Raw genomic sequence first — 27,945 nt, 5'->3', positions numbered from 1 at the left:
TGTTAAAAATATAAAGAGTTTTTGAAACATTTCAGTTACTTTTTTGTCAGCTTGTTGTTTAGACGTCAGAGATCTTTTTTTTAAGAGCAAATATTTATATTGTTGTAGTGTAGGGTTGGGATTAATGGTAATAAACCAATTAGATCTGTGCGTTGTAAGAGATTTGCTGTTCTGATGTAGAGAAGGGTGAGCCATCAGCTAATGTGGTCTGGCACTGAGATCAGCTGATCTGTGGGACTGTGGCTGAGCCCGACTTCAAGGTCTACCTGGTTCGATTTTACAAGAGTTAGTTAGTGTTACTTCTGCAGGTAATCCTGGGAGCGTTTTCCTGACTCTACCAGAGGACGTGATGGTAAATTGTGTACAATCTTAAATAACTGAAAAGATCTTCAAGGATCACATGACTACAGCTTCCATCACAGTGGATACAGAGGAACAAAAACAAAACATTTCATTTGGTCTACTGCAAAATACACCAGTAATCACAGTGAATTATGGGAATTGCTGGCTCAAATAATCGTTTGTGAGAAAGTACCAAGATAACAGCTGGTAAGAGCCCTTGTCCCCAGTAACAGCATAATTCAAATAATCATAATCTGATTTTTAGAGGTAATTCCAAGCAGTTAAACATCAGAGACTTATGAGGTCATTGCAGGTTACATCAGTGAATTATGTCATTAATCAGGTAATCTGCTCTTTATTACAACCCAAATGAGAAAGTATCTTTATTTTGATTCATTTTCACTGCACCCGTTTTCAGAAGTTGATCTATGAATAAAAGAAGGTTTAACGAGGTTCATTCGACCCCACCCCCTCCTCCTCATTCAGCCTCACAGCGTGCTGTGACCTGATCCGACTCAGGTGATGCTAATAGGAAACACACTGCATCCTGTGAATGAGTGCAGGTGATCAAAAAGGATTTTCTAATGTTTCCCATGTGCATAACTGGGTTTAGATGCTCATAAAGCTTTCTTTGATTGTTGCATTTCTTTGTAATAAAGATGGTGTTCAGTGCCACAAAAGTTTTCCCTGCCTGGAATAATTAACTTTGAGCTGGACTCTTCTTTTTTACCTTGCCAGAAGAATCATTTTGTCATATTTGCCAGATTTTCCACTGCTACATGTCCAGACATGAAAATGATTAAAGTCTGCTCATAAATCTGCGAAGCTATTTTTCACTTCTGTCCGTGAAGCTTTTCGATGTCTTGCAGTCGTCAGACAGTTTTTCATTTCAGCAAAACTTTCATTTTGTACACGCCCGTCCAGCTTTTCCTACCAGATGTCTCTTTGTGTCTTACTTGTGTTTAAATTAAGAAGGGATTTGTTTTTTAACTGCAGTATCTCTCATCTTAACAGCATGCCCACCTGGAACTTATAAACCAGAGGGAACACCGGGAGGTGTGAGCACCTGCCTGCCCTGCCCTGACGCCCAGCACACCTCCCAGCCTGGCAGCACCTCCCCCGACGACTGTGTCTGCAAGCCGGGCTATAAGCCAATGGGCATGGCCTGCCAAGGTAAAAGCATCCGATGCGTTAAATAAGCAAGTGGATACGTGTGAAACAGGATGATGGTCTCTTCTGTGTTGCCTTTCTAAAAGCTTTAATACTTTAGTCCTGCTGTTCTGAATATTGAGAGTTACACAGTGTTTTTAGTGTTTTCTAGCTTTAAGAACAGTGTTTTTAATTAAGCTGTTTGCATGAGCAAAAATATTCACATGCAAAAATCCCCACTTGCACTCTTCCTGTTCAGCCCACCTGAACCAGAGCTTCTATTACAAGACCATCTATTATTTGAATATTCTTGTATTACAATTGTTTTGAATGTTTTGCTTAATCTGCATAGGCGAACCGCAGATTATGATAGATTCACTGAGCTTTAATGATACAATATAAAACTGCAGTAAGTTGTGTGTGTGAGTGAAGCTTCAAAAACAAGAAGGCAAAACATTTATCTGTTTGTTTCAAAGCATCACAAGGGGATATTGGAGGGTACGAACCCCAATGTGATCGCACCAGGTTTCATCTAAAAGATTTGATCTGATCCCTTGGTGCAGAGGATGAATATGCTCTCAGGGACAAAGTCTATCCTATCTTATTTGTCTACAAACTAGATATCATGAAACCTGTGTTGTGTATGAGTTTTCAGTGTGTTTTAAATAAAATGTCATCCTGAGCCTTCTGTGTTCTCCTCTCTCTGCATCATGCTTTAATTACTTTTCATGTTCCAGTGGGACTTTTTATTGTTGGTTTACTTCCTGTTTTTATTCTTCTGCCTGTGTCTCATTCCTGCATTTTTTCAGATCATCTGTTTGTCCTCCCGATGTTCTTATCAGTTTTTTCCCATATTAGCCAACCCATTTTCCTATGGAAGCCTTTTTCTGCCTTTTTAAAAATAAAAAATAAAACAATTCTGACAGGAGGAAGTTAAAATAATAATAAAAAAAACGAACTTGAAATTTGTGGCCGAAACAAGCTTCCATAGTTTTCCAACAAGTGTCCTGCTTTTTCCCACTTTGCCTCCTTGTATCTTTTCCTCTCCTCTGTTTAATTCTCCTATACTTGTCTCCTGCATATAGGACAACAAACAGCCACTTCACAGGTACTCAGCTTCGTTAGAGGTTAAATACCTGGAGCTTTCCAACAGCTATTAGAACTGAGGAAACCGTTCAGATGAGACATGAAACATCTTTCTAACTGTATTCAGGGCAAAAACTCTTTAGGTTGAAAGTCTCTTGAGCGTCCTAGCCTGCTCTCATTCTGTCCCCAACATGTGATTTGTAATGGTGAACACACATTTTAAAATGTGTATAAACATGCTTCCTAACAGAGAAATATGTTTCGTGAAGTAGGAATTTGTGGCCTGTAATCGCTTTCAGGAATAGTGGTGAAAAACATGAAGGGCAGTAAATGAAGTGATAATCTGGTGAATTAACTGGAACAAAAAAACAAGATATTCCTCAGAGGTATGGGATGACAGCATCATGTATCCAGTAATTTTGCCAGTCCTCCCATTCCTCGAAGAATGAGCCAGTGATTTCCAAACAGCAGTTCATCTGAACACATTGAGCTCCATTAATCACCACAGTCATGCACTGCTTTCTACTTTCTCAGGCAGGAAGAGAAAATAGAGTGTTGAAGGTTGATATGCTGTAATTTTCTGCTTACTTGTTTTTTTATTCAGTTTTTATCAACAAAATCAACTTTCTGTCATAGTGTGTCAGTTTGTGTGTTAGCTGTAATGTAAAATTCACCCGCTCCTCTCCTCTCCTCTCCTCAGTGATACATTGTCCAGCACTGTTGCCCCCAGATTATGGCTTCTTTGTCCAGAATGTATGTAACAACCACTTTGACGCGGCCTGTGGTGTGCGATGCGAGCCCGGTTTTGACCTCCAGGGAACCGGCATCAGACTCTGCCAGGCTGATGGCACCTGGTCAGGGACACCGGCCAGCTGCAGAGGTGAGGAGAAAGCCTGATGCATGTAATATTACAATGATGATCATCACAGGATCATCACACAATGAAACTTTTGTTGATGAAAAATCCCTCAAGACTTTCAGCTGAGAAATATACACAGCTGTGAAAATCAGCATACTTAAGAAGCTTTTTAATTTTCTTTTAAAACAACTATTGGCTGATTGATTGATTAAATGGTTTTTCTTTTTTTCTGTCATATGTGCCCAAGTACATGTCTGTGAACCAAAAGTTCAGGGATCAGATATTCAGTTTCACAGTTTTGGTCGTCCAGCCATCATTCATTTTCTTCCTCTTATCCAGTTCAGGGTTGAGGTGGGGATGAAGCCTATCCTAGCTGCCACAGGGCGAGAGGCAGGGTACACCCTGGACTACTCGTCTATGGGCAATTTAGAATCACCAGAACTGATCTACATACACAGAAATCCTAACAGATCACATCAACTCTAAAACTGAAGCTTACAGATCGAAACCAGAAATTCCTCCATAAATAGAGTCGTCGTTACTGCAGACTGGGAGGCAATTTTACCTGCAAATTGATGCAGGCGGTCAGCAACTTTCCTTTTCTGTAGGAATATGACCAGAATACAACCAGCTGACTTGAGTACTCCAATACCAAGAGATGCATCACAGGCGAGTTGTGCGCATTGGTGCAGACTGACGACAATCCCCTTGAGTCAGAGTGAAGTTGTTTGGAGGCAGGTTGCCTCCCATCAGACAACCTGAGCAATCGCCCTGCCATCAAAAGTATCCGTCCTGAGTTTGAGGGTTTCCACAAACCGCTTCTGGGTAACCAGTTGGTTGCTGCAACTATATGCAAAGATTCTCAGAGAGCCAAAAATGTAACAACGTCACTGGTGAGCCACCGATTTACTCCTAGTCACGCAGAGGTGGCCGTCATATTTTTGCTCTAGTGTGACTGCGCCATAAGAACTGTGATTCATGCAGACCTTTTTTATTAGAGTCCAAGAATAAAAATATGCAGCTGGAAGCAAGCGTAATAGGTTCCCGTTATATTATTAAGCTTTAAGTGAGAGGCCTTTAATAAATTACCGACATATAACACCATGCCATTACAAACACAAGCCCGTTTAAAGCAGGCACGATGATATACGTATGGTACTTTTTTGCAGCGTTCATTTGTGTGTGCGTTTGTGGATTTATTTTAAATATCACCCAGCCAGTATTTAGTCTAGCTTTTTCTCTGCACCCTAATGTCCCATCATATCTCAAAAACTGAGAAGAAAAGTAAACAGTGAGGCAGTAGTCGAATGTCGAAGTCAGATGGGCTATTAAAAAGATTTTTGTAGTGATCTTCTCATCGTTTAAGGCTTTTTGATTAGTCTGCTTCTTGATTGATTGTAGTGTTAATGCATGGTGGTATAATGCTGCTCTGTTCTGATATAGTCGCAGCTAAATGTGTCTGACGTGCTTTACATATTTCATCATACAGTACTCAGGGTGCATAGTTATGACACTGAAACACAGAAGCTTTTGTGATTGATCGCAGCAGGTTCTTCCACACCATATCTCATATAATTCCTCATTAAACCCTAATCAAAGCATCGCCTCGCCTCTGACGCCCGCCAGCATTTATAAACATTTCTGTAGCCCTAAATCACTTCATCCAGATGTAAGACGTGTCTCGATCTCTTGTACTGATTTGCTTTGAGTTTCCTAAAAGTCACAGTCGGTGTGTGTTAGCACGTAAAGCTCTCTCGGCATAGATTGAGATCATATGTGTTTAGACTGAAAGAGGAATCAACGTTTACTGGGAGACTACTGCTTTTCTGCCAGGCCAGATGTTGAGAGGAAGAAAGGTAGGGGAGGATTCAATTAAAGAGAGGTTGCTCATGGATGAAGAAAGAGGATGAAGATTGCGCGGAAGGAAGCAGAACGGAAAGAAAGCTGAGAAGAGAGAGCTAAGGTCAAAGGATTAATGAGGAAAGTGCCAGTTTTAACAGAAAGGCAGCAGCGTGACTCATACAAATACCAAGACACTGAATACTAAAGGGTGTGTGTTGAAGATTTATAGTATGTGGCTTTGGGTATATGTTTCCTATGTGTGTGTGCATATGTCTGCTTGTATGTGTTACTCTGAGTCTAGTCTTTACCACATACTGTTGGACCTCCCAGCTAGTTAAGCCCTGGGGGAGACGGGGGGGTCTACTCTGAACTGCCTGTCTGTCTATGGATGGTGATGAGAAATAACACACTACACACCCTTTTCTAGACCTCAGCATAACTCAGAACAGACACACACACACCAGGATTTTTTTTGTTTATTTCATTCGGGACTTTCACACTTTGGGTTAAATCATAGGTCACAGTTTATAGCAAACACATACTGCTGTACACCCCTGCAGTTTACTCCTCCTCTGCACGTTGTGGGTGTTTAACAGTTACAGCAAACAAAATAATCAAATATTTTGTGTTTAAGTTATCTTGAAATGTACAGTTTGTCACTGTTTGTCATTATTCGAGGCCACACTTCCTATTTTTCTGAACCTTTTGTTCCCTCTGTGTCTCAACAGGAAATTAAATAGATAGAAGTGGCAAAATAAACCCAAGCAACAGAAGATACAGATCCAGCTGAATATGATAATAAATAAAGCAGACTTTGTTTTTCTGTTTTGTTGGTTTGGGTTCTTCTGTTTATTTTCTCCTATCTTTGCAGTACGCTCCTGCCCGCACCTGTCCCTGCCCCAGCACGGCTTCCTGAGTTGCAGCAACAGCTTTGGCTCCTACAGGGTGGTGTGTCAGGTGGGCTGTGATCGGGGCTACAGATTAGAGGGAGACTCCGAACTCACCTGCCAGGCAAACTACCAATGGAGTGGGCCCCAACCTCGGTGTGTGGGTAAGCTTTCACTCCACTGTCAGCCACTATCTCACACCGTATCCTAGTAAGATGGAGAAACTCGGCTTCGTGCTGTCATGGGTTTAATTTGCTATATCAGTGGCTTTTCTAAACCTCATATCTGAAAGCAACATATGATTACAAAACATGACTCCAACATTCACTGCAAGAATAAAAAAAGAAAAATGCCCCACAGCTGGTTGTGATGATGCATTGAGAGTTTTTGAACCTTTGGCTTTACTGATTCATCTGCCAGCATCTTGTTTTTTCGGTGCTGTAGCGCTACATTTCCAGCTGAAACTTGCAGTATACTGTTAATGTTATCAAGTGTGGTCGAGAGGTCTGGTTCAGTGAAATCAAGTGACTTTTAACCCATTTAAAAAGTCTTGCAAATAATTAGGTTAACTGTTAACAGGTCAGTAATGTGACTGGATATTACAAACAACATCTTAGAGAAGGAAATATTCAAAAGAACTGTGTTTACAAATGGTGGAATAATTTCAGAATAATATTCATTAGCGTAAATCTTTGAAGACTTTTAATCACTGGCAGTACAAACAATATAAATACACTAAAGATCAAAAGTTGTCACATCTTAAAATGGAAATAAAACTCTTTGCATTCAGTTTTTATTTTACGCATCGTCCCAACTTTATCAGAGCTGGGCTTGTAAATAAATAGTGTCAAAATCCAATAACAGCTAAAGCATTGATTTGGGCACTGAGAGAAGTAACGGAGGCAAAAAGTGAAGCCAAAAGATCATGTAGCTGAACAATAGAGAGCTTTGAACACAAATACAATTTTTAAATCAGCTCTACGTGTTACAGGTAGCTAAAAATGTACGATTTATGTTCTTTGAGTTATTATTTGGATTTTTTAGCTTTAATTGAACAGTAGCGTGAGAGTGCTGGAAATGATATGCAGGGATTGGTCTGGGATGGACTCAAACCCGAGTTCCTACATTAGCCTTCAGCATGTAGGAGCGGCCTTGTGTTGGCTTTTCTATCCACCACTTACAAGTCAAACAGCCTGAAAGCGCTCAGATTAGCTGAGGTGACAGCTAGTTGTAAACTTTAGGTCTAATTACATTTTAAGCTGGTGAGTTATAGAAATTAAACTCCTCCCCAGCTGCCACGAAGAGTCAATTTGTATTATTATCAGGGTGTAAACCTGCGTATTTGTGATGGACACACGAGGAACTGTTTTTTTGTGCACTTTTTTTGTTGGCTTAATTTTTCAGCCATGGATGTTGCTGCTTAGACATAACCTGCTGCCTGTTCAGTTATTTTTGTGTGCTCAAGTGTGGTTTTGTTTTTGGCACCAAACTGTTTTATTCCAGGACTTTAACAAAGTGGCACATTCTGTATTTTCCCCATTTTGGGCTAAAAATAATTCATTCCCAGTTTAATAACCCTCGTCACATCGTATCCAAGAGAATTCATCTATTACAGCGACATCTTGACTTGTCTTCAGTCAAAGTCTTAGTATTCCTTCATCTGTGGAGTTAAATCCGATTTATTCATGCAGTTATTGAATTAGCATTGTTTTCCATAATAAATCTTCCCAGCCTTGCTTTCACTCAGATACACAGCAGTCCTCTCTGACAGTAAATATGTCTTGCAGCATGACTATCATTCAACTGAGCGCTCGCATGATTTGTTTTGCTTCTGCTTACTGAAACGTGTCTGGCTGAAAAAACACAAAGACAATCTATCAAACAAATGGCCCCGATCTGGGTTCCTATGAAAAAACGGTGTAGTTTACAAGCGTATGTAAACACGCATATACAGCGGTTAAACATATGGGGCGTGTTTGCGCAGAGACCCGCCATGGCACAAGACACATCTGCTTTCTCACAGCAAAGCTACAGTTACCACATATACACAACACAAAATTACCCACACACTCCAAAACTGATAGTTAAGTCAAAATAGTCGCACACACTAGTGCCCACCACAGAGAGCACCCAGGTCATGCACACGAACACACAAAAAAGGGACAGTGTGAGAGCGTTTAGCCACAAATCTCCGGCCGGTGCTGACTCACTTCCAACCAACCAGCTAGATGCACTATTTAAAAACGCCTGAGCCATCTGCTACCAAAAAACTCTCTCCATTCCTTTATCAATAACTCCAGTCTCTGCACTGAGTGAGCCGCTGCTTGTTTGTTTGGCCACCTCTGCATTTTCCTGCAGACTTTAGCACAACTAAGAGGACTCTGCGGGCTGCCGTTGGTTTGTTTCTGTGTTTGCTTGCTCTGTGGTGAAAGAGGATCAGCTCGGCTGCCCTGAGAGGATGCTGAGATAGATTTTTTTTTTTTTCATCCGATTGTAATCCCCGATGTCGAATATCCCTCGGAGTGAGCTTTCCCTGCAAAGCAGCTACAGCTAGAGCCAATGAAACTGAGATTTGGCAAGGGAGAGAATGAAAACGATCTATCCGTCATCAAGAAAAAAGCCACACTGGCCTCCAGAAATGCTTGAAAGGCCTCCTGTGTACGAGCCCTGCGGTCAGCGCTTTCTTAAGTTGATTTCCGACCAAATGTTTGTCGTTTCCGTGCCAGTTTTTGATACACAGCGGCCGAGAATAGCTTTATTGTTGCCGTTTATGGTGGAGCCAGCTCAGAGGAAGATTTTATCACATTCGGTTAACACACAGGAAACACGGTCGAGATCTTCCAACTCTATTTTTTTTTCCACTCTTTTGTTCAGTGTTTTCCCAGTTTTATCTTTATAAGGAAATCTTTTCAGCTACTTTTAATAACAAACAAGAGACAGATTGATAATCTGTCTCTTGATCTTTCCCACCCAGAGGTGCGTTGCCCTCCCATCGTGACTCTGAAGAACATCTTTCTGTCCCCTCCTGCTTGTGGGAGAAGAGCAGTGTCTCCAGGCTTTTTTTGCCTCCTCAACTGTCGTCCAGGTTACAGTCTCCAGGGGAACAGGAAGGCGGTGTGCCTGAGCTCTGGGAACTGGACAGCCAATGTCTATAAAGCTGTCTGCACAGGTAACTGTGTGTGTGCGTGTGTGTGTGTGTGTGTGTGTGTGTGTGTGTGTGTGTGTCTTTTCCTAAAGAGGGAATCTATCTTTCCTTTCTGCAGGACTACGGTCAGGGCAGCGGTCAAAGCTGCAGTGGCTGTAAATTGTCTCTACAGTTGTAACAAGGAAGTAAAAAATACAGAGGCCAAGACCCCTCTGCTTGAAGCTCTGGAGGCTGAATGATGGAGTTTACAGTTAGGTTTGATCATTTTGTTTCTCCACATGACTTTGGAGTAGAAGAAGGGCCTGTATGCTCAGGTCCAGAAGTATTTTTGGAATTTTGCCACCACAGTGCAGTCAAGATATCAAACAATCAAGATGCGATTGACGTGCAGACTTTAGGGCTTAAAAAAAAGTGTTTGTTTTGGATTTGTTCTTTTTAAGGATTTTTTTATACACAGTCCCCCATTTTCACAGGCTAAAAAGTAATTGGACAATTGGCCAGGTTAGGTCTGCTCCCTCATTAATCCAGGACAATCTAAGCACATAATAAACTTAGATTCCTACTTCACTAGAACTCTCAATGAGGTGTGAAAAATGGAGGCGACATCCAGATACTTATAGACCTGACTATGTAAAGGAGTCGTTTTGAAAATACAGACATTTCCTGTCTTTCTAAGATGCAGAAGGATCACGTCGGTACACCAAAGTGTGGTCAAAAAGTTCTGCATCTCTGCCAATTAAAATGTAAAAAAACACATCTGATTTAAATTTAGCCTATGTATGCTTCAGAGTTATCACTTTTGTACCACTTTAACTGTTTGTGATTCCTGCTTGGATCACTTGTGCATTCCTGATTCTTGCAGGATCTCCTGCTGTCAAATGATATGATGAGAAGGGCAGGTGAGAACTGAAGAGTGTATTTCTGTGGTTGAAGAATTCCTGCATTATAGATAGACAGCTTCAGTTGTTTTTTCCCTGAAGAAATTGTATTGTAGGTCTAGACCCAGCTATCATAACCAGTGAAACTTCAGGCAGTTTGACAGAGAAGTTACTTGTTGCTAACTCTGCAAAGATAAAATCCCAGATGCCAAAGTGCAATTTGTCAGAACAGAAATCCCTTGAAGCTAAGCTGGAAGCAGTCCAGAGGCACACAAAGAGAAGACCTTGAAGGTGAGATTGCCCAGATTTAAATAAGCTAAGGTTCCTAGTTATGTCAGGATGGGAATCTGGCATAAACATTTGCCGAATCAAATATGCAAAGCCATCTGCTGTGATGACCCTTTGTGAATATGGGAGCTGAAATAAGCTTCATTGCTAGGGTAGCAGAACTATGGGGATCCATTTTGTCATTTTGTGTGTGGTTAAAATTAGCAGGTGATTATTTAGCCATAAAGTTGGGAAGAAGAGGAAAGCACTTTGCATTTCTCCCTCCAATACTGAGTAATACACAAACACCCCCGAGGCCTCATGATTAAGATTTCTGTTTAAGACCATTTCATTCCTGTGAAAAACAAGATACAGCATTATTAGAAACTTGACTTGAAATCACTGCCGCATCTGACTGCCAACCTTTTTTTAGTAGTTTTGCGTGTCGTATGTGATAAATGCAGTCAAAAGTTGATTTTATATGGCATGAATGGGTGGGAGCTTTTAACAGGGAGCTGTATTTGCAGTTCAGAAATAGAAGTGCTGTTAAGAGTGAAACATGAAGATAGAGAATAAATGGAGAAAGAGGATGATATGAAAAGAAAAACAAGAGGAAACTTGGAGTGAGAATTTTTCCATTCTGTTATTTTTTCTCTGCTCTTCCAAAGGCGAGTATGAAGCTAATCTCCCCCCCTTAAAGCAGACCTCGGGTCACTAACTCAAACCATACTGTGTCCGAGCTTTCGAGTCTATCCCCTCAGCTCAGACTGGGCTCTGGAGATCATTATAACAGACTGCAGTACTCCAGATGCCTTGCAGGTGAAACAGGTGGTGCAGAACTGCTCTCTGTCCCCCCACCCCACCCCAAATGTCCTCAGTACCCTCATTTCCTCATGGAGAAAGTTTGCTAATGAAGGAACTTGTGTCATTAAGGAGAGGAAGAGGTGCCATAAAGATGAAAACGAGGGGAGAGGTAAGGCGGACGGGGAGGTGAGAGGGGAAGATGAGTCATCTGTAGGTGTTTTAAAATGACATGGCAGAGAGAAGATGAGTTTTTCTGATACTGTCAGACACAAATGGGCTGGAGGGAGGAGAAAAAAGATATATAAAAAAAAAAAGAAAATGTAAATTAGCTGGAAAGAATCAAGAAGGAGAGCTGCAATATGGGCGGCACATAACGAGCGCGAGAAAAGTTGTTACAAAGATGAGAGTGTTCGACTAAAGCTTCTGGCCTTCCCCTCCCCTCACTTCATGTTGATGACACCCAGAGTGAAATATGTTTCCCTTGTTATAAAGATGAAAGGATTCGATCTGAGCTCAAGTGTGTTAGTGTTTAACGGAGACGGATGCCTAAGTGGATGGGTCATCGGGTCCAGATGGGAGCAGCTCTGTTGCATAACGCAACAGGCATGACCACCGCCGATCGATGGGAGAAATCAGCTCTTGGAGGCTGAGCTTGTTTCCTGCAGGCTTGAACTGCGTTCAGCTGAACTGTGCTGGCTTCTCATTATTACACCATGCTGTATGGAGAATGAGACAAAGGAAGAAAATGTTTCATGCAAGGGTCACGGTGGCTCCGACAGCCAAGCAGGTGGACTGCTGAAGGTTTTTTCCAAATAAAGCTAAACTTCGTCCTGACAGTGCCTAGCTGTTTCCTGCTGGAACAATGAGAGGTTTTGTGCATTATCTAAGGGAAAAGACTATTATAATCGAAGTAAAAGCGTTGAACTTTGTGCAGATAGCTTTTAAAAGCTAGGTTTGTCAAATGTTTGACAGACACTTGATATGAGGTTTATTTATTTTTGATAAATTATTGAACCTTAGTAAACACCAGCTCTATGTGGCACAGACATTTGAGTCGTAGTTGTGTGGCACTGTCTTCACAAGTAGTCGTCCAGGCTGCTGGAGCTGCTTTTTACCAGTGGATTTACAAACCAACATAACTCTAGCTAATTTGCTCAGAGAGGGCTATAATTATCTTGGAATTGTCTTTTTTTCCCTTCAAACAATCTTAACTTTTATAACCAAAAGCTGGTTTTGTTCAAAGCCTTTCTGACTTTTATCTACCTCTGCACTATGAGGTGTTTGGAGAGTGCTACAATACTCACATAAACAACAAATCATACGAGCTTAGAGTGCTAAACAAAAACATACTTTTTTTTCCTTGGCTCTCTTCATAGAGTTGTAAAAACATATAAGCAATTCACTCTGTCACAATATCAGATTACTGCTACAGGATTCATGATCAGAATCAGCTTCATTGGCCACATATGTGTAGCATACAAACAAAGAATTGGGCTTTCTTTGTTCTCAATTTACATAACCGAATAGACAATATGTGTGGCATATTTGTATTTATAGGTGCAGCGGTGCAAATATGTTGGAATAAATACCAACAGGTGAAGTGAATAACACTGATTATCTCTCCATCATGGCACCTGTTAGTGATATATATTAGGGGGCAAGTGTACATTTTGTTGTCGAAGTTGATGTGTTAGAAGCAGGAAAAAAGGGCAACCGTAAGGGTTTGATTGAGTTTTGCAAAGACCAAATTGTGATGGCTAGATAACTGGTTCAGAGCATCTACAAAACGGCATCTCTCTGGGGTGTTCCTGGTCGGCACTGATCAGCAACAGAAGTGTTCCAAGGGAGGAACAGTGGTAAACCTGTGCCAGGATCATGTGCAGCCAAGGCTCATTGGTTTACATTGAGTAAAGGCTGGCCCGTGTGGTCTGATCCAGCAGACGAGCTACTGTAGCTCACATAGCTGGAATTGTTCAATGTGGTTCAAATTGACAGGTGTCAGAATACACAGAGCATCAGAACCAGACCATAGAAGAATGGGAGAAGATCTAGTCTAATGATGAAGCATTGTTGCAGACCATGCACACCCTTCCATAGAAACAGTACTCCTTGATGGCTCTTTCAGTAGGATAATCTGTCCTGCCACAAAGCAAAAATGGTTCAGAAACGTTTTGAGGAGCACAACAAGTTTGAGGTGTTGGCTTGGCCTCCAAATTCCTTAGATCTCAGCCCAACCAAGCATCTGTGGGATGGGCTGGACAAACACGTTCGATCCACCTCACAACTTACAGGACTTAAAGGATATGTTGGTAACATCTTGGTGCCAGATACTACAGCACACCTTCAGCAGTCTAGTGGAGTCCATACCTCGACAGGTCAGGGCTGTTGTGGTAGCAAATGGAGGACCTGGTGGTCATACTATTGTACCTAATCACAAACATCTGGTAAGAATTTCATGTCAACAGCACCTTTAGCCAATTTACTTAAAAATTGTACGTATTTGGGGTCAGTAGCAGGTATGTTGGTGGACGTTGAAGTGTAAGTAACAGGATAACAGTGTTTTGCAGGTGCAGGTAGTTGTCAGTAGGCTGGAGTCTTAATCAGGCAGTTCGAGGAGGTGAAACGTTCATATTTAGATACCACTGTTATTATCAATCAATACCTCTAGACTGCAATACCTCTAACAAAGAACTAACAGCGATTTCATTTGAGCTTGATGCATGTTGATGTGCTGGGAGTGACGAAGGGAGTGTTGAGCTGGAGTAAAAGCAAGAAAGAGTGCTTTTTATTCCGTGTCTTTACTTGGACTGCACAGAATCAAAGAGCGAGGTCTAGTGGTGCTGGAGCACGAGCAGTGGTGCTGTCTCACTCTCTCTTTGATTGCTTATCAACAATGACAAACTGCCTTGTTATGTTTTAAGCTGTTGGGGGCAATATGACATCACACGCCTGCTCTATCAGCGATAATGAGGAGCAGGTTGAGGTCAATGTCTGCGGGTTATGATGAAGGAACATCTGCAATAGTTGAATCCAATTTCATTCTCTTCTTCTTCTCCACCTTTTTTGTCCCTCTGTCTTGTTAGATACTGAGCCACCGTGGCTACAGTGCCCCGACAACATTGTTGCAGGGACAGTTGAGCGCCGCGGCACGGCCATCGTCAGCTGGAACGTCCCAAATGCCACGGACAACTCTAAAGAAGAGGTTAGATATTTGAGTAAAAAACAGTCAAATTAGATGCTACTTAATTCTAGAATAGCTTGATAATTATGGGGTAATGGTTTCCCGCCCTTGGTATCAAAAGTTTGTTGTATCCACAATAAACCTGTAACATATGATAAGAGGGCACAAGCATGAGCTAAAGTACAGTATTTATTGCATACATGGCATGTGACATTCTGTGGTTTACTTTATGTGGTAGGATAGATTACATGGCTGTTTTGTAAAATTCTCAATTAATTTGCACAAAAGTAAATCTCTTCTAATTTATTCAGCTTTCAGCTTCCTGCTTTGAAAGCAGTTTGACTCTCTTCTTCTTCACATTTTGTTGTCTCTCACTCCTCCAGGTGGTGGTCCAGGCGAAGCCAGTCTATAGTCTTCCACAGCTTTTCCCCATTGGCAAGGAAACCATCACATACTTTGCTACGGACCGCTCTGGAAATCAGGCCAACTGCTCCTTTACAGTCACCGTCATCGGTGAGCTCATCCTTCTGGGGACCACATAAAACCAAACAATGGATGCTGCATGTGGCCTGTGGCAGATTACAGAGAGCGAGGGGGGGGCAGAGAATTCGGTCACACAGCGTTTATGTTGTGTTTGGACAACTGCTCCTGTCCTATACAGAATCAAATAAATGATAAAAAGTGCCTTTTTTTAGTAAGCAGAGTTTGCATGCTCCGTGCTCGTGTGGTTGTCTCCGGGTACTCAGACTTCCTCCCGCAGTCCAAATACATGTGTGTTAGTTTAACTGGTGATTGTAAACTGGTCGTGCTGTAGGTGTGAATGGTTGTCTATAAAAAGTGAATATGATTGGCAACTTCAAGCAACTATGGACGAAATAACTACTGGCAACATGAAGTGGGCGGGCTGACATATGACCTGATAGTAAACGCATTAGAGGGTCCCTAAGTTGTGACTCCATAAAGTTGGAAAAGGCTCAAGTTCCCAGATGACTCTGAGTGAGATAAGTGGAAGAAGAAAGATGGATAATTAGTGGATAAATATGCTGATACAGTGGGACGTAGTTTGTAAAAAGGGTAAAGACAGTGAGTGTCTTTTAAGGTCCAAACTCGTCACCTCTCAGTGGGGACACTTTACCGCCAGTTTGTTACTGGATTGCTGCAGTTTGTTTCAGTGATTTCACCGAAGCACTTTCAGAGATTTTAATTGACTAACTTAGCAGTAAGTTCTGCTCCAGCAGGTGCCAAACACTGTTTGCTGTTGAGAGTGAATAACAGGGGTGTCCCATGTCAGCCACCCAGTAATCACTGCAGTCGGGGGAAAAACCCCAAGCATGGTAGCTGTGAACATTTCCATATGTTATTATGTTGGTGGAAAGTTGTGGGTTTTTTATTAGAGACATGTGTTCAACTCGTGCCCTCTGACACTCTCTGCTGCTGCTGCATCGAGAAAGTCAGATGACAGAGTCGCACTCGGCTCCCCAACGTTTTTTTTTCCTCACTTTATCGTCTGTTCAGCTCTTTGTTTGCTATAAATGCCTTTGTACCTAAATATTATTGAGTTTGCGGCCTGATTTAGTCTATTTATAGTGACTGGCGTTCAGAAATGTGACTTTAACAAGTTTTCTCTGTCTGTGCGCTTACTTTCTGTCTGCCTCCAGATACAGAGCCCCCGGTCATCGACAGGTGCAGGTCACCGCCCGCGATCCAGGCCACGAACGCAGAGACGGCGGTGGACTGGGAAGTCCCGCAGTTTTCCGACAACTCAGGTATGTCTGGTCGCTCCTTCTTTAGACCGTTTATTCTTTTGCAGCTCTGTTCCACTCTGCTCCACCCACTGTCTCAGTCGATGATGGCTAAACAGGATCTTTTCCTCTGGGAGATTGGAAAAAGAAGGTTCTGCGAATAACGGTGAAGGACACTGGACATAGAGGACCAACTGTAAGTGGGTGCATGGACGCCTCATTAGCGCGTCTGTGTTTAGAGAGAGAACGGGCCTAGCGGACAAATGAAGCTGTTACAGCGTCTGCGAATATCATTAATGCGAAAACAGATGGAGGCAGTGGAGAGAAGCAGGTGTTATTGCTATGAAAAAAGTTCTTCTGTGGGAATGCGTGCTCATTCCACCCATTTTTCACACAGTCTGGATAATTGTGCGAGCAAATGCAGTACTCGAGTCAAATGCTTTGGACTGTCAGTTCATTATGTTTGTGGGTTTTTTTCTTTTTTTAATCAGAGTGATTGTAGTTGTTATGTTAAGACATTAATCACTGTCTAGGTGAAGCTGACGCTCTAGCAGTACACCCACTAGAAAAATATCTGTTTAATTTACAGCATAAGGACTTCACCTAAGTGACAGTTCTTAGAAGTGTTGTTCATTGGCATAAAAAAAGTAAAGTTGTGCGGTGATTGTGGTTCTGTGGTGACTCGAGACTAATCACTCACATTTCATGGAGCTGCTCTTAACCGATTCCTCTCTAAGACAGTGTAAATGTAAACCTAGAAAACATTATGGAATACGATTGCAAGAAAAATGTTCTGTATTTTTGCATAAATATGACCTTGAACATTTACACAAGTGCAAAAAGTAGAGACAGAGAGCCCAATTACGTAAATATAAATATTATACTGGGATGTGTGGGGTTTTCCTTGGCTCAGAATGACTCTTTAGGGGGAAAGTATGCACGTAAGCATGATTGGTTTGCACATAGCTAGGCAAAGATTCTTAATTACATTAGTTAACAGAAGAGTTTTGTTATTTTTGGCTATTTTATAAAGAAAAACATCTGAGCTTTTCGGGGGGTTTTCTCAAAACTGAAAAGTGTCAGGCCTAAAATAAATTATCCACAGCAGGTGAACTATAGGAAATAGGAAGAATTTCAGTAAAAACCTGACCCAGGATCTGACAGGCACATCTGGACCTTCAGTTGATCCATCTACTGTTCACTGAAGCCTCATCAGAAATGGTCTCATCCGAATTGTGGGTGTCATGAAGCCGTTTTTAAGGAAGGGCAACCTTGAGAAAAGGCTATGAGGTTTCAGGAGCCAGTTTTCTATCCCCTTTTGTGGAAAACCAAAAACCAGGAGCCACAGAAATAAACAGACATCTTAACCTAAGAGAGAGGGAAGGCAGAATAGTTCGTACAGTAGCAGTGACGGTGCTTAGTGGGCTTACTGGGAAGATGAAGTGAGTCGAAAGTACAGGCAGGTACTTCTTTTTACTGGTTAATGTGCGAATTTCCTGACTTAGACTTAATTTGCAAATATGTCTTCAGGCTTCACTTTGGATTAACTTTTTTTTCTTTTTAATTCAGAATAATATAGTGAAGGATGAGATAAATTAAACATGTACTGCGATGATTACAGAGGACAGAATTATTTGAATGCAGGGCTTCATCTTCAACATGTTATGTATTTTGTGAATTTGTGATTTAATAACTTGCTGAAATGAAAAAGGCACGTTGAGTCTGCTCTTTATCAAACTTTTTTTTGCAGCCGTGTTTCTAAAAAGCTAAAACGGGGCCACAGAGCAATAAATTCAACATTGAAATGTTCTTCAAGGGTGTTTTGACAGGCAATAAAGCTGTAACTGGCAACTCCAGGACTCAATACACAACCAAATCTGAATGCTATAAAAGTTTGTATGAAGGTCGCTTTGCCAGATAGACTAAATACCGTAGAGCCGGGTGAATTTGTCCTGGCGCTCCGACTGTACCCAAACAGCTGGGGTGGTGACAGACAACAAACCAGACTTCTTCGGGCTCCAGCCGGGCTCATGTAATGCACCGACTCTGTACATAAATAACACTAACAGTGATTACGTGTGTGTGTGAGTGTGTGTGTTCACAAATTCAGACCCAAACACAGGCGCCAAAATTAACATCTCACTCACCAAAGCCCCAAAGTGATCATTCCCCACCTGCCTGCAGAGGTGCACCCCCATCAAACACACACACACACACACACACACACACACACACTGTAATAACAGGCTACTGCGGCTGCTTCAGGTCCACACGACGTCAGCCTGGGGCTGCTTCGACGTCAGTGTTTTGTTTTTCCAGGCCCACACCCTGATGCCAGCTCTATATATAGTCATGACTCTGGAGACACGCACATACAAACACACACACTTGGGCTAAATATAAGGGGAGACTCCAGCAGGCCAGACATGTGTCAGCCCTGTTGGAACGGCGGTGCTACTGTTAATACAGGAGATGGATCAGAGTTAAACGAAAGGTTGATCCCTCACTTTTCCCTCCTCCTTAATCCCGTCTGTGTCTCTCACACTTGGTGCAGATGTTTCATTGTTCTTTGTCCACAACCTGTGTGTCAGCCTAAACACCAACACACTCATACACTCCGCTCATCACAGCAGCCTCTCCCAGTGCTCTATCCGTCACTTTCTTAAGTTTCCTTTTCAATTCCCAGACCTGGATTCTTTTTTTTTCTGCTGCCACGCGATGCCCAGACACATTATTCCTATGTTTAACATAACAGCTATGGTTCATAGGAGTGACTCATTTAGTCCTGGAATATAAACTAAGGCTTAGAGTGCCCTCTGCAGGAAAACCAGAGTAACTTTGGATTAGAGATGAAGACTTTTAAACTTGGAAAAATAAGTTCCCAACAGCAGGTGTAAAGGGGGAAAATAGAAAACACTGTTAGACCAAAAATATTAAATCATGGATACATTTGCGTGCAGCGCTATGTTCTGATTTTAATCAGTTTAAAAGCCCCAAAAGATGCTCCATGTTAACCCTCACATCAAACTGTTATTTTACATTGACTTCTTCATAATGTGCAGTAATGTGCACAAGTCTGTAACGTTAAATGTTTCTCGGACCATTCTTGATCTTTGAACATTGGCTGCTTTCCACTAATTTTCAGCTCGGACCTTGTAGCAAAAAATTCAGATTTTTGATATTGAAGCCACTTGACCCTGACCTGAGAATCATTCAAGCATAAAAATGCAGATACAGAAATGTTATTTTTGTATTTGGTTATAGTTTACTGATGAATAGTTGGGTAGCTGGCACATTTTCTGAAAACAGCAGTTTCTGTCTCACACTCACAGGATGCTTTAACCTACCTAATACTACTTCTTTGTACAGTCCATATGATTATGCTTTTTCACAACAAGATCACCAGGAAGGGTCAGCAGAAATGAAATAATCATCTCTCTGTCTGTCTTTCAGGCGGTCGCCTCACAGTAACCAGTCGCCACAGTCCAGGCTCTCTGTTTCCAGTAGGAGAGACTGTGGTGCAGTACACCGCTACTGATGCAGCAGGAAACAGCCGCACATGCAACCTCACAGTAACTGTCCAAGGTATAAGAGCACCCCTGCATCTCAGTGACGTACCTGCACCCCAAGGAACCCTTTCTCTCTTTTTTTTATCTTGTGTGATGAGAATGAAATACACAGTAAATAAAACAAAACACCAGTGTCAGTGTCCTTTTGCAGTGCCTGAATTTTTCAGTTTCATTGTGCAGTCATGCATGATTGTAATCAGACACTGAGCTCCGACTTGAGAAAACCATGGAAGTGCATTATGTGTATTTGCTCAGGGACAACGTGTGACCAGCCGTACGTCCCAGTGAATGGAGAGTTCATCTGTTCTGAAGAGGAGGAAGGAGTCAACTGTACTCTCCACTGTAAAGACGGCTATAGCCTCACTCAGGATGCTGTCCACAGCTACTTCTGTGCCTACAACGGCATCTGGGAGCCAGCCTACTCTCCAGACAGACCAGACTGTTCATGTTAGTGTGGCAGAATATATATATATGTTTATACATACATGCTGTATGCCTCACTGTTTATTTTCAGTTTCAGAAGAAGAATTTTTCTTCTTTAGGAGGTAGAGAACATCAGTGTGCCACCGCCAAAACAAAACATTCTATAAATAAAACACAACTAACTTGACCATGAAAATCAGCAAGAAAATACAGGCCTCTTACCTACATACATATATGTCATACATAGATACATACAGGGTGCTCTGTTTAAGCTGTTTTAACCTGGCTACAGCAGCTGCAAGCCTCTTTGCAACCCCCCTCCACCTCTGACCCTCCTTTTTATTGTGTATTTGACTTAATCAGTGTCACATCTGATACCACTGGTGCACGCTCTGTTCTCTACAGGTTTTCTCCAGTGCAAATAACCTTTTTTTTTTTTACCATAGTAGTGCTGACTGAAGTGTCCTTTATGTCCTCTCCAGTGAACCGTATAGCCAACAACGGGTTTAAGCCCTTCGAGATGCTCTTTAAAGCATCTCGCTGTGACGACGTGGACCTCGTCAAGTCATTTACTGGAGAGTTCAACAGCAAACTGGGAGGCATGGTGAGGACTTCTATCTCTGCAAACACATGGATAAGCTGTGAACCAACTCTTGAATACATGTTGCATTTTGTGGTTTGTCTTACAGCTGCCTAAAATTTGTGGCAATGACGATGTCACCTGCAAGCTGGAGGTGATGTCACAGGGACACTGTCTGGAGTACAATTACGACTATGAGAATGGATTTTCTATTGGTAGGATTACCTGGCAAAAATCCCCGAATATAACACTTATGTCTTAAATTAAACATTTTCACGATCATCTTCTCTCTTCTTGTTTTACACCCTTTAGTACCAGGAGGTTGGGGGGACAACTGGGGCACTCAGGGCTCCCAGGACTATGCCTACTTTGAATCTGGCTTTGCCACAAGCACCCGGCAGCTCCCCACCCAGAACCAAGACGGCAGCATGCAACTTCACCACCGCACCAAGAGGCACAGAAAGATCAAAGGCCCGACTAAAGACCACAAGATCCAGATCTACTTCAACATCACAGGTAGAATGTTTAAGAGATCTCAAATGTCTGAGTTGCTACGCTGCTACTGCTGACTGTCAAAAGCTTTTTAAAGGCTGCACATTAATGTTGCCACAAGCAAAAACAGAGCGAGAATCATGTGTTTATTTATTTTCGAAGAACAACGTACAATAGCTCAAAAAGCTTGAAGCTTAGCATGTCTATAATCTTTCTAGTGCAGCATTTTCTTGCTCTCAGACACGCCTATGTTTCAGTCGTTTAAACTTTGGCCATTCTCCCAGCAAGCATCCCTTTGCCCCTGTCGAGGAACGACTCAATTGAAGTGGCCAATCAGAAGAGGCTCCTGCGGATGCTGGAGCAACTTACCAATAGACTGAAGAGAACACTGTCCAAGCAGCCGCTGTCCAATTTCCACTTGTCTTCAGAGATGATTATAGCAGATCCCAAATCACTGGAAAGCAAGAGGGCGTCTCTCTTCTGCAGGCCGGGCTCAGTCCTCAAAGGCAGGATGTGTGGTGAGTATAGGAAGGTGCACCCACCTAACCTCAGGGTTCCCTTCATAACAGTATGAAAGCACATTGCGGTATTGCTTTTCCTAGCCTCTAACTGTGAATGCTCTTTCAGTCCAATGTCCAGTGGGAACCTACTTTTCTCTTGAATATAATGAGTGTGAGAGTTGCTGGCTGGGTTCCTACCAGGACCAGGAGGGTCAGCTGGAGTGTAAGTCCTGTCCTGAAGGAACCTCCACAGCCTACCTGCACTCCCGCAGCATCGCTGAGTGCAAAGGTACAAAACATGCACATGAACAGAAAGACGTCTGTCTTTTTGTGCTCAGATTTAAATGTTATTTTTCATATATGGGATTTTTTTTCTGTTTCATTTGGCTGGTGACGTGGTGATATTCATTTATTTTCAGGGCAGTGTAAGCCTGGTAGTCACTCTCGAAATGGGTTGGAGATCTGTGAGTCATGCCCCCTGGGTCACTTCCAGCCTTCTTTTGGAGCCAGAAAGTGTGAGGTCTGTCCCGATGAGACTTCCACAGTCACCAGAGGAGCCGTGGACGAGACAGAGTGTGGAGGTGATATAGTTTGACAGGCATAAAGTACACTACCCTAATGTCTTGCTAACTTAATTTATTTCCACTCTGGTGAGACCTAATCATTCCTGAGAAGAAAACCAATATTTTCCCAGCTTCTAATCAAAAACATATTTGTTGGAATTTGGCACTGATGTCCCATTATATCAAAAAAGTTAATTCCTACTTGGAAAAATTAGATAGTTGCCCTTTAAAGTTGGATGGAATAATCTAGAAACTCAAAAGTTTTGTTCCCAGGTTTCCAAGTTAAAATACATAAATAATCTACAACCTTTCAGACTTGGAGCTGTTAGGTGTTTTCCAACCAGCAAATGCTGCTTGTTTCAAATGTTTTTGGGTGATCCTGCCACTTCACCTGCTCCTCTAATCCTCGAATGTTTCTTTTTCTATTTTTTCCTGCGCCCCTCTTTCGATTTATGGGCTCTCTTGGACAGTCCCCTGTTCAGCAGGTCATTTCTCCCGCACCGGTCTGGTTCCCTGTTACCCCTGTCCCAGAGATTACTACCAGCCTGAACATGGCCGCTCTTACTGCCTCTCCTGTCCCTTCTATGGGACCACCACAATCACAGGGGCCACCACCATACAGCACTGTTCCAGTAAGTGTGCACGACTGCTAGTCTTGTCTGGGTGCAATATTCACGCAACACTCTGATACAAACACTCCAGTCCTGATTTGATAATATTTTATTTTGGGACCTGATAAAAACATTGAGGTTGGATTGAAGTTGTTGTTTTTTTATATATATTGAAATCTTCTGCTCAGCAGGGGATTGGAACTTCTTGCACCACTGTTAAGTAGGTTTGGAGTGTGATACAGTAACTGCAGGAGGCAACATGCACAAAGTAATACAGTTCTCCTATAGTCCCATACAATACAAATGTCATGGTCCTGGGCCATGTGGGCCCGGTATTCTTAGTTTCCATGTATTTTTGTATTTCGTTCCTTATTTAGACCGTGTTTTCTGAGTTGCCCTGTTGTGTTGTTCCCTAAGTGTTTTCCCTTCATGGCTTTTACCCCCTGTGTGCCCCTCTGTGTATCTGTGAGCCCTCGTCTCTCCTTATGTTTTATTCCATGTTTCCCCTGCCCTTTATGTCTAAGTTCTCCCCGTGCTCTCTCCCCCCTGTGTGCCCTCTATATATTTATGAGCCCTCGTCTCCCTTTGTGGTTGTTTCATGTTTCCCCAGCCTGTTATGTCTGTGTTTTCCCCGTGCTCTCTCTCCTCCTGTCTGAACCTCTGTGCCTGTACCCGTCAGTGTTATGTTCACTCCGCCCTGTCTCGTTATGGTTATCTGTGTCACCTGTGTTCCCCGTGTGTTCCCACTTTCCTCGTTAACCCTCTGTGTATTTCTGTCTGCGTCTTCCTCTGTTCGGCGTCGCGTTCTCCCTCATGCCGTGTGTGGTTCTCCCCGTGTCTTCCAGTATATGTTACTTTAGCTTTTCCCAGTTTAGTGTAGTTTTGTATTGCTTTTTGTATCATCGTTATTGTTTATCACTTATCAGCAATAAAGCTGCATTTTGAGTTTATCCCCCGTGTGTGTGAGTTTGCAATTTGGGTCCTCATCCTGCCTGCCACACGGCCGAAACATGACAGAAGAACGCGACCACAACATGGACCCAGCAGTTCACAACCCCTCCGCGGACCTCCAGTACGATCTGACCATGTCAGACCCAGCGGACAGTTCGGACGAGATTGGGGAGGAGCTGCAACGGCTCTGCCGGCTCATGACGCGCATCTGTGGGTGCACGGACCCCAGAGTGGTGTCCACCGGGTTGGCGGCCATTGACGCAATCCTTCAGCAAGCGCCACAGCTCCGGCGGTTTCCCCAGCTTTTTGAGGCGTTCGACTCTCTGACCCCCCTGAAGGAGGAGCTTCGCGCTCGCACGCTGGCCCAGAGGGTGTTAAACGCCGCCTCCGCACCTACGACCCCGACCCGCAAACGGTTGTCGTTGCCGCTGCCTCGCGAGCCGGAGGCAGTCAGAGTAGGGACTCTGAGGCTCACCGCTGCACCGCCATCAACTCACAGTTCGTCTCCGCCACTGTCAAGCTACATAGCCCAGCGCACCGAGATGGTGGAGGCCACAGATTTCGACGATGATGAGCGACAGCAGGTATTGCTAGCCTTACGGGAGGACGAGCTTCGTTGGAAGCCCTGGCTCATTTCAGAGGAGGAACTCACACCTGTTGCCCCGCCTCGGACCAGCCGCTCGCCCTCCCCACACTGCTCAGACTTTACTTCGCCTGCCTCTTTCCTGGCAAGGATGTGGGCGGACGACGAGGAGATCGCCGCCACACCACCCTCTGCTTCGGTGGCTCCAGCATCCATCGTACACACTTCCAGAAAGAACCGGCGTCAGCGCCGCCGTCGCGCACTGCTACGTCCTGTCTCGTCCTCCACGAAGCGTCCCGCGGACGCTGTGGGGGTCCTGGACGCCGATCACGAGGGGCAGCAGCACGCCGCAGGCGCACAGCTAGTGGAAGAGTTCGGGAGGGAGCCGTGGCTCGCTCCTGATCATGACGAGCGCTCTTTCCGGGGGACTCGACTGGCTCTTGGGGGTCCCCGGAGTTGCCAGGGACTTCCACCGCTCACCCCGCCCGCTTCCACGGATAGAAAGAAGCGGCACTCTCGCCGCCGGCACCCTGAGCCTGCTCCTTTTCCTGCTCGTGTTTCTCCTCCCAGGTCAGTTCAGTTAGCTCCCTCGCAGCCACCCTCAGTTCAGTTAGCTCCCTCGCAGCCACCCTCAGTTCAGTTAGCTCCCTCGCAGCCACCCTCAGTTCAGTTAGCTCCCTCGCAGCCACCCTCAGTTCAGTTAGCTCCCTCGCAGCCACCCTCAGTTCAGTTAGCTCCCTCGCAGCCACCCTCAGTTCAGGCCCCAGTAGCTCCAGTGCCGCCTGTTTCAGTTCAGGCCCCAGTAGCTCCAGTGCCGCCTGTTTCAGTTCAGGCCCCAGTAGCTCCAGTGCCGCCTGTTTCAGTTCAGGCCCCAGTAGCTCCAGAGCCGCCTGTTTCAGTTCAGGCCCCAGTAGCTCCAGAGCCGCCTGTTTCAGTTCAGGCCCCAGTAGCTCCAGTGCCGCCTGTTTCAGTTCAGGCCCCAGTAGCTCCAGTGCCGCCTGTTTCAGTTCAGGCCCCAGTAGCTCCAGTGCCGCCTGTTTCAGTTCAGGCCCCAGTAGCTCCAGAGCCACCTGTTTCAGTTCAGGCCCCAGTAGCTCCAGTGCCGCCTGTAGCGCAGGCTCCAGTAGCTCCTGTAGCCCAGTCCCCGATAGCAGTACGGTCCGCTGGTCAGCTCAACATTCAGCCAGGGGTCTCAGGTCTCTCTGGCTCTACTTCAGCTCCTGCTGGAAGCTCGGATGAGCTCATCCAGGACTCCGCGGCTCCCACGCCGCCATCTACCTCGTCCGCTGGGGGTTCCAGTGAGCCCGGCCAGCACCTCCCTGTCTCCGCTGGAGGGTCCGAGGGGCCCGTTCAGCCTCCTGTCTCCGCTGGAGGGTCCGAGGGGCCCGTTCAGCCTCCTGTCTCCGCTGGAGGGTCCGAGGGGCCCGTTCAGCCTCCTGTCTCCGCTGGAGGGTCCGAGGGGCCCGTTCAGCCTCCTGTCTCCGCTGGAGGGTCCGAGGGGCCCGTTCAGCCTCCTGTCTCCGCTGGAGGGTCCGAGGGGCCCGTTCAGCCTCACGCCGCATCAGCTGGAGGGCCCGAGGGGCCCGTTCAGCCTCACGCCGCATCAGCTGGAGGGCCCGAGGAGCCTGTCCAGCCGCCATCTGCGACCGCCTCGTCATCACCGGGCCCGGCTACATCCGCCTGTGCTTCTGCTACGCCTGGCCCGGCCTCAGCCTCTGCAACCTCGCCTGGCCCGGCCTCCGAGCCTTCGTCTGCTGCAGCCTCTTCAGCTGCTTCGTCTGCCCCAGCATCCTCATCAGCTGCCTCGTCTGGTCCAGCATCCTCATCAGCTGCCTCGTCTGGTCCAGCCTCCTCGTCAGCTGCCTCGTCTGGTCCAGCCTCCTCGTCAGCTGCAGCAGCCTCCGAGCCTTCGTCAGCTGCAGCAGCCTCCGAGCCTTCGTCAGCTGCAGCAGCCTCCGAGCCTTCGTCAGCTGCAGCAGCCTCCGAGCCTTCGTCAGCTGCAGCAGCCTCCGAGCCTTCGTCAGCTGCAGCAGCCTCCGAGCCTTCGTCAGCTGCAGCAGCCTCCGAGCCTTCGTCAGCTGCAGCAGCCTCCGAGCCTTCGTCAGCTGCAGCAGCCTCCGAGCCTTCGTCAGCTGCAGCAGCCTCCGAGCCTTCGTCAGCTGCAGCAGCCTCCGAGCCTTCGTCAGCTGCAGCAGCCTCCGAGCCTTCGTCAGCTGCAGCAGCCTCCGAGCCTTCGTCAGCTGCAGCAGCCTCCGAGCCTTCGTCAGCTGCAGCAGCCTCCGAGCCTTCGTCAGCTGCAGCAGCCTCCGAGCCTTCAGCCTGTGCTTCGTCTGGTCCTGTGCCCACCGGGCCATGGCCAGCACGCCTGACACTGGAGAGCCGCCGCTGCCTTCCGCGCGGCCGGCCCCCTGAACTGCTCCGTCGTCTCCTCCGCCGCCGCCGCTGCCTTCCGCGCGGCCGGCCCCCTGAACTGCTCCGTCGTCTCCTCCGCCGCCGCCGCTGCCTTCCGCGCGGCCGGCCCCCTGAACTGCTCCGTCGTCTCCTCCGCCGCCGCCGCTGCCTTCCGCGCGGCCGGCCCCCTGAACTGCTCCGTCGTCTCCTCCGCCGCCGCCGCTGCCTTCCGCGCGGCCGGCCCCCTGAACTGCTCCGTCGTCTCCTCCGCCGCCGCCGCTGCCTTCCGCGCGGCCGGCCCCCTGAACTGCTCCGTCGTCTCCTTCGCCGCCGCCGCTGCCTTCCGCGCGGCCGGCCTCCGGACCAGCTCTGCCACCTGTGCCACCCGCCTGGTCGGCCCCCCGACCGTGTGACCCGTGAACTCTTGTGCCTGTGGGCTCTGGGTCGGCCCCCTGAACTTTATTTTGACTATGGTCATGTGCTCCTGTGTTTTCTGTTGTTTGTTTTGTTTCCCGTTCTGGTCCCTCCGTCCTGGTCCCCCGCCTCCCGCCCTGGGTGGGTTGTTTTCTGTTTTTGTTTTTGTTTCTCGGGTTTGGGCTGTCGGGAGCCAGCCCTTTAGGGGGGGGTGATGTCATGGTCCTGGGCCATGTGGGCCCGGTATTCTTAGTTTCCATGTATTTTTGTATTTCGTTCCTTATTTAGACCGTGTTTTCTGAGTTGCCCTGTTGTGTTGTTCCCTAAGTGTTTTCCCTTCATGGCTTTTACCCCCTGTGTGCCCCTCTGTGTATCTGTGAGCCCTCGTCTCTCCTTATGTTTTATTCCATGTTTCCCCTGCCCTTTATGTCTAAGTTCTCCCCGTGCTCTCTCCCCCCTGTGTGCCCTCTATATATTTATGAGCCCTCGTCTCCCTTTGTGGTTGTTTCATGTTTCCCCAGCCTGTTATGTCTGTGTTTTCCCCGTGCTCTCTCTCCTCCTGTCTGAACCTCTGTGCCTGTACCCGTCAGTGTTATGTTCACTCCGCCCTGTCTCGTTATGGTTATCTGTGTCACCTGTGTTCCCCGTGTGTTCCCACTTTCCTCGTTAACCCTCTGTGTATTTCT

General features: G+C 45.4%; 1 protein-coding gene across 3 annotated transcripts in view; it reads left to right on the top strand.

Annotated features, from left to right (window-relative positions):
• svep1 (sushi, von Willebrand factor type A, EGF and pentraxin domain containing 1) overlaps positions 1-27,945 on the top strand; it is a 120,213-nt gene that overhangs the window by 67,115 nt on the left and 25,153 nt on the right. For all 3 annotated transcript variants that reach the window (XM_076881725.1, XM_004574155.6, XM_004574154.6), the window contains exons 4-19: positions 1,357-1,515; positions 3,278-3,457; positions 6,150-6,329; positions 9,140-9,334; positions 14,343-14,461; positions 14,824-14,953; positions 16,099-16,206; positions 19,636-19,767; positions 20,007-20,198; positions 20,657-20,778; positions 20,864-20,969; positions 21,067-21,270; positions 21,531-21,764; positions 21,874-22,035; positions 22,166-22,327; positions 22,780-22,941. In XM_076881725.1, the coding sequence (XP_076737840.1) occupies positions 1,357-1,515; positions 3,278-3,457; positions 6,150-6,329; positions 9,140-9,334; positions 14,343-14,461; positions 14,824-14,953; positions 16,099-16,206; positions 19,636-19,767; positions 20,007-20,198; positions 20,657-20,778; positions 20,864-20,969; positions 21,067-21,270; positions 21,531-21,764; positions 21,874-22,035; positions 22,166-22,327; positions 22,780-22,941 (2,547 nt within the window). The remainder of the gene's footprint in view (positions 1-1,356; positions 1,516-3,277; positions 3,458-6,149; positions 6,330-9,139; positions 9,335-14,342; positions 14,462-14,823; positions 14,954-16,098; positions 16,207-19,635; positions 19,768-20,006; positions 20,199-20,656; positions 20,779-20,863; positions 20,970-21,066; positions 21,271-21,530; positions 21,765-21,873; positions 22,036-22,165; positions 22,328-22,779; positions 22,942-27,945) is intronic.

Source organism: Maylandia zebra, linkage group LG3 (genome assembly GCF_041146795.1).
Source record: "Maylandia zebra isolate NMK-2024a linkage group LG3, Mzebra_GT3a, whole genome shotgun sequence".
Taxonomy (NCBI): domain Eukaryota; kingdom Metazoa; phylum Chordata; class Actinopteri; order Cichliformes; family Cichlidae; genus Maylandia; species Maylandia zebra.
Note: the sequence above shows the minus strand (reverse complement) of the source record. Positions and strands in the feature narration are given on the sequence as shown.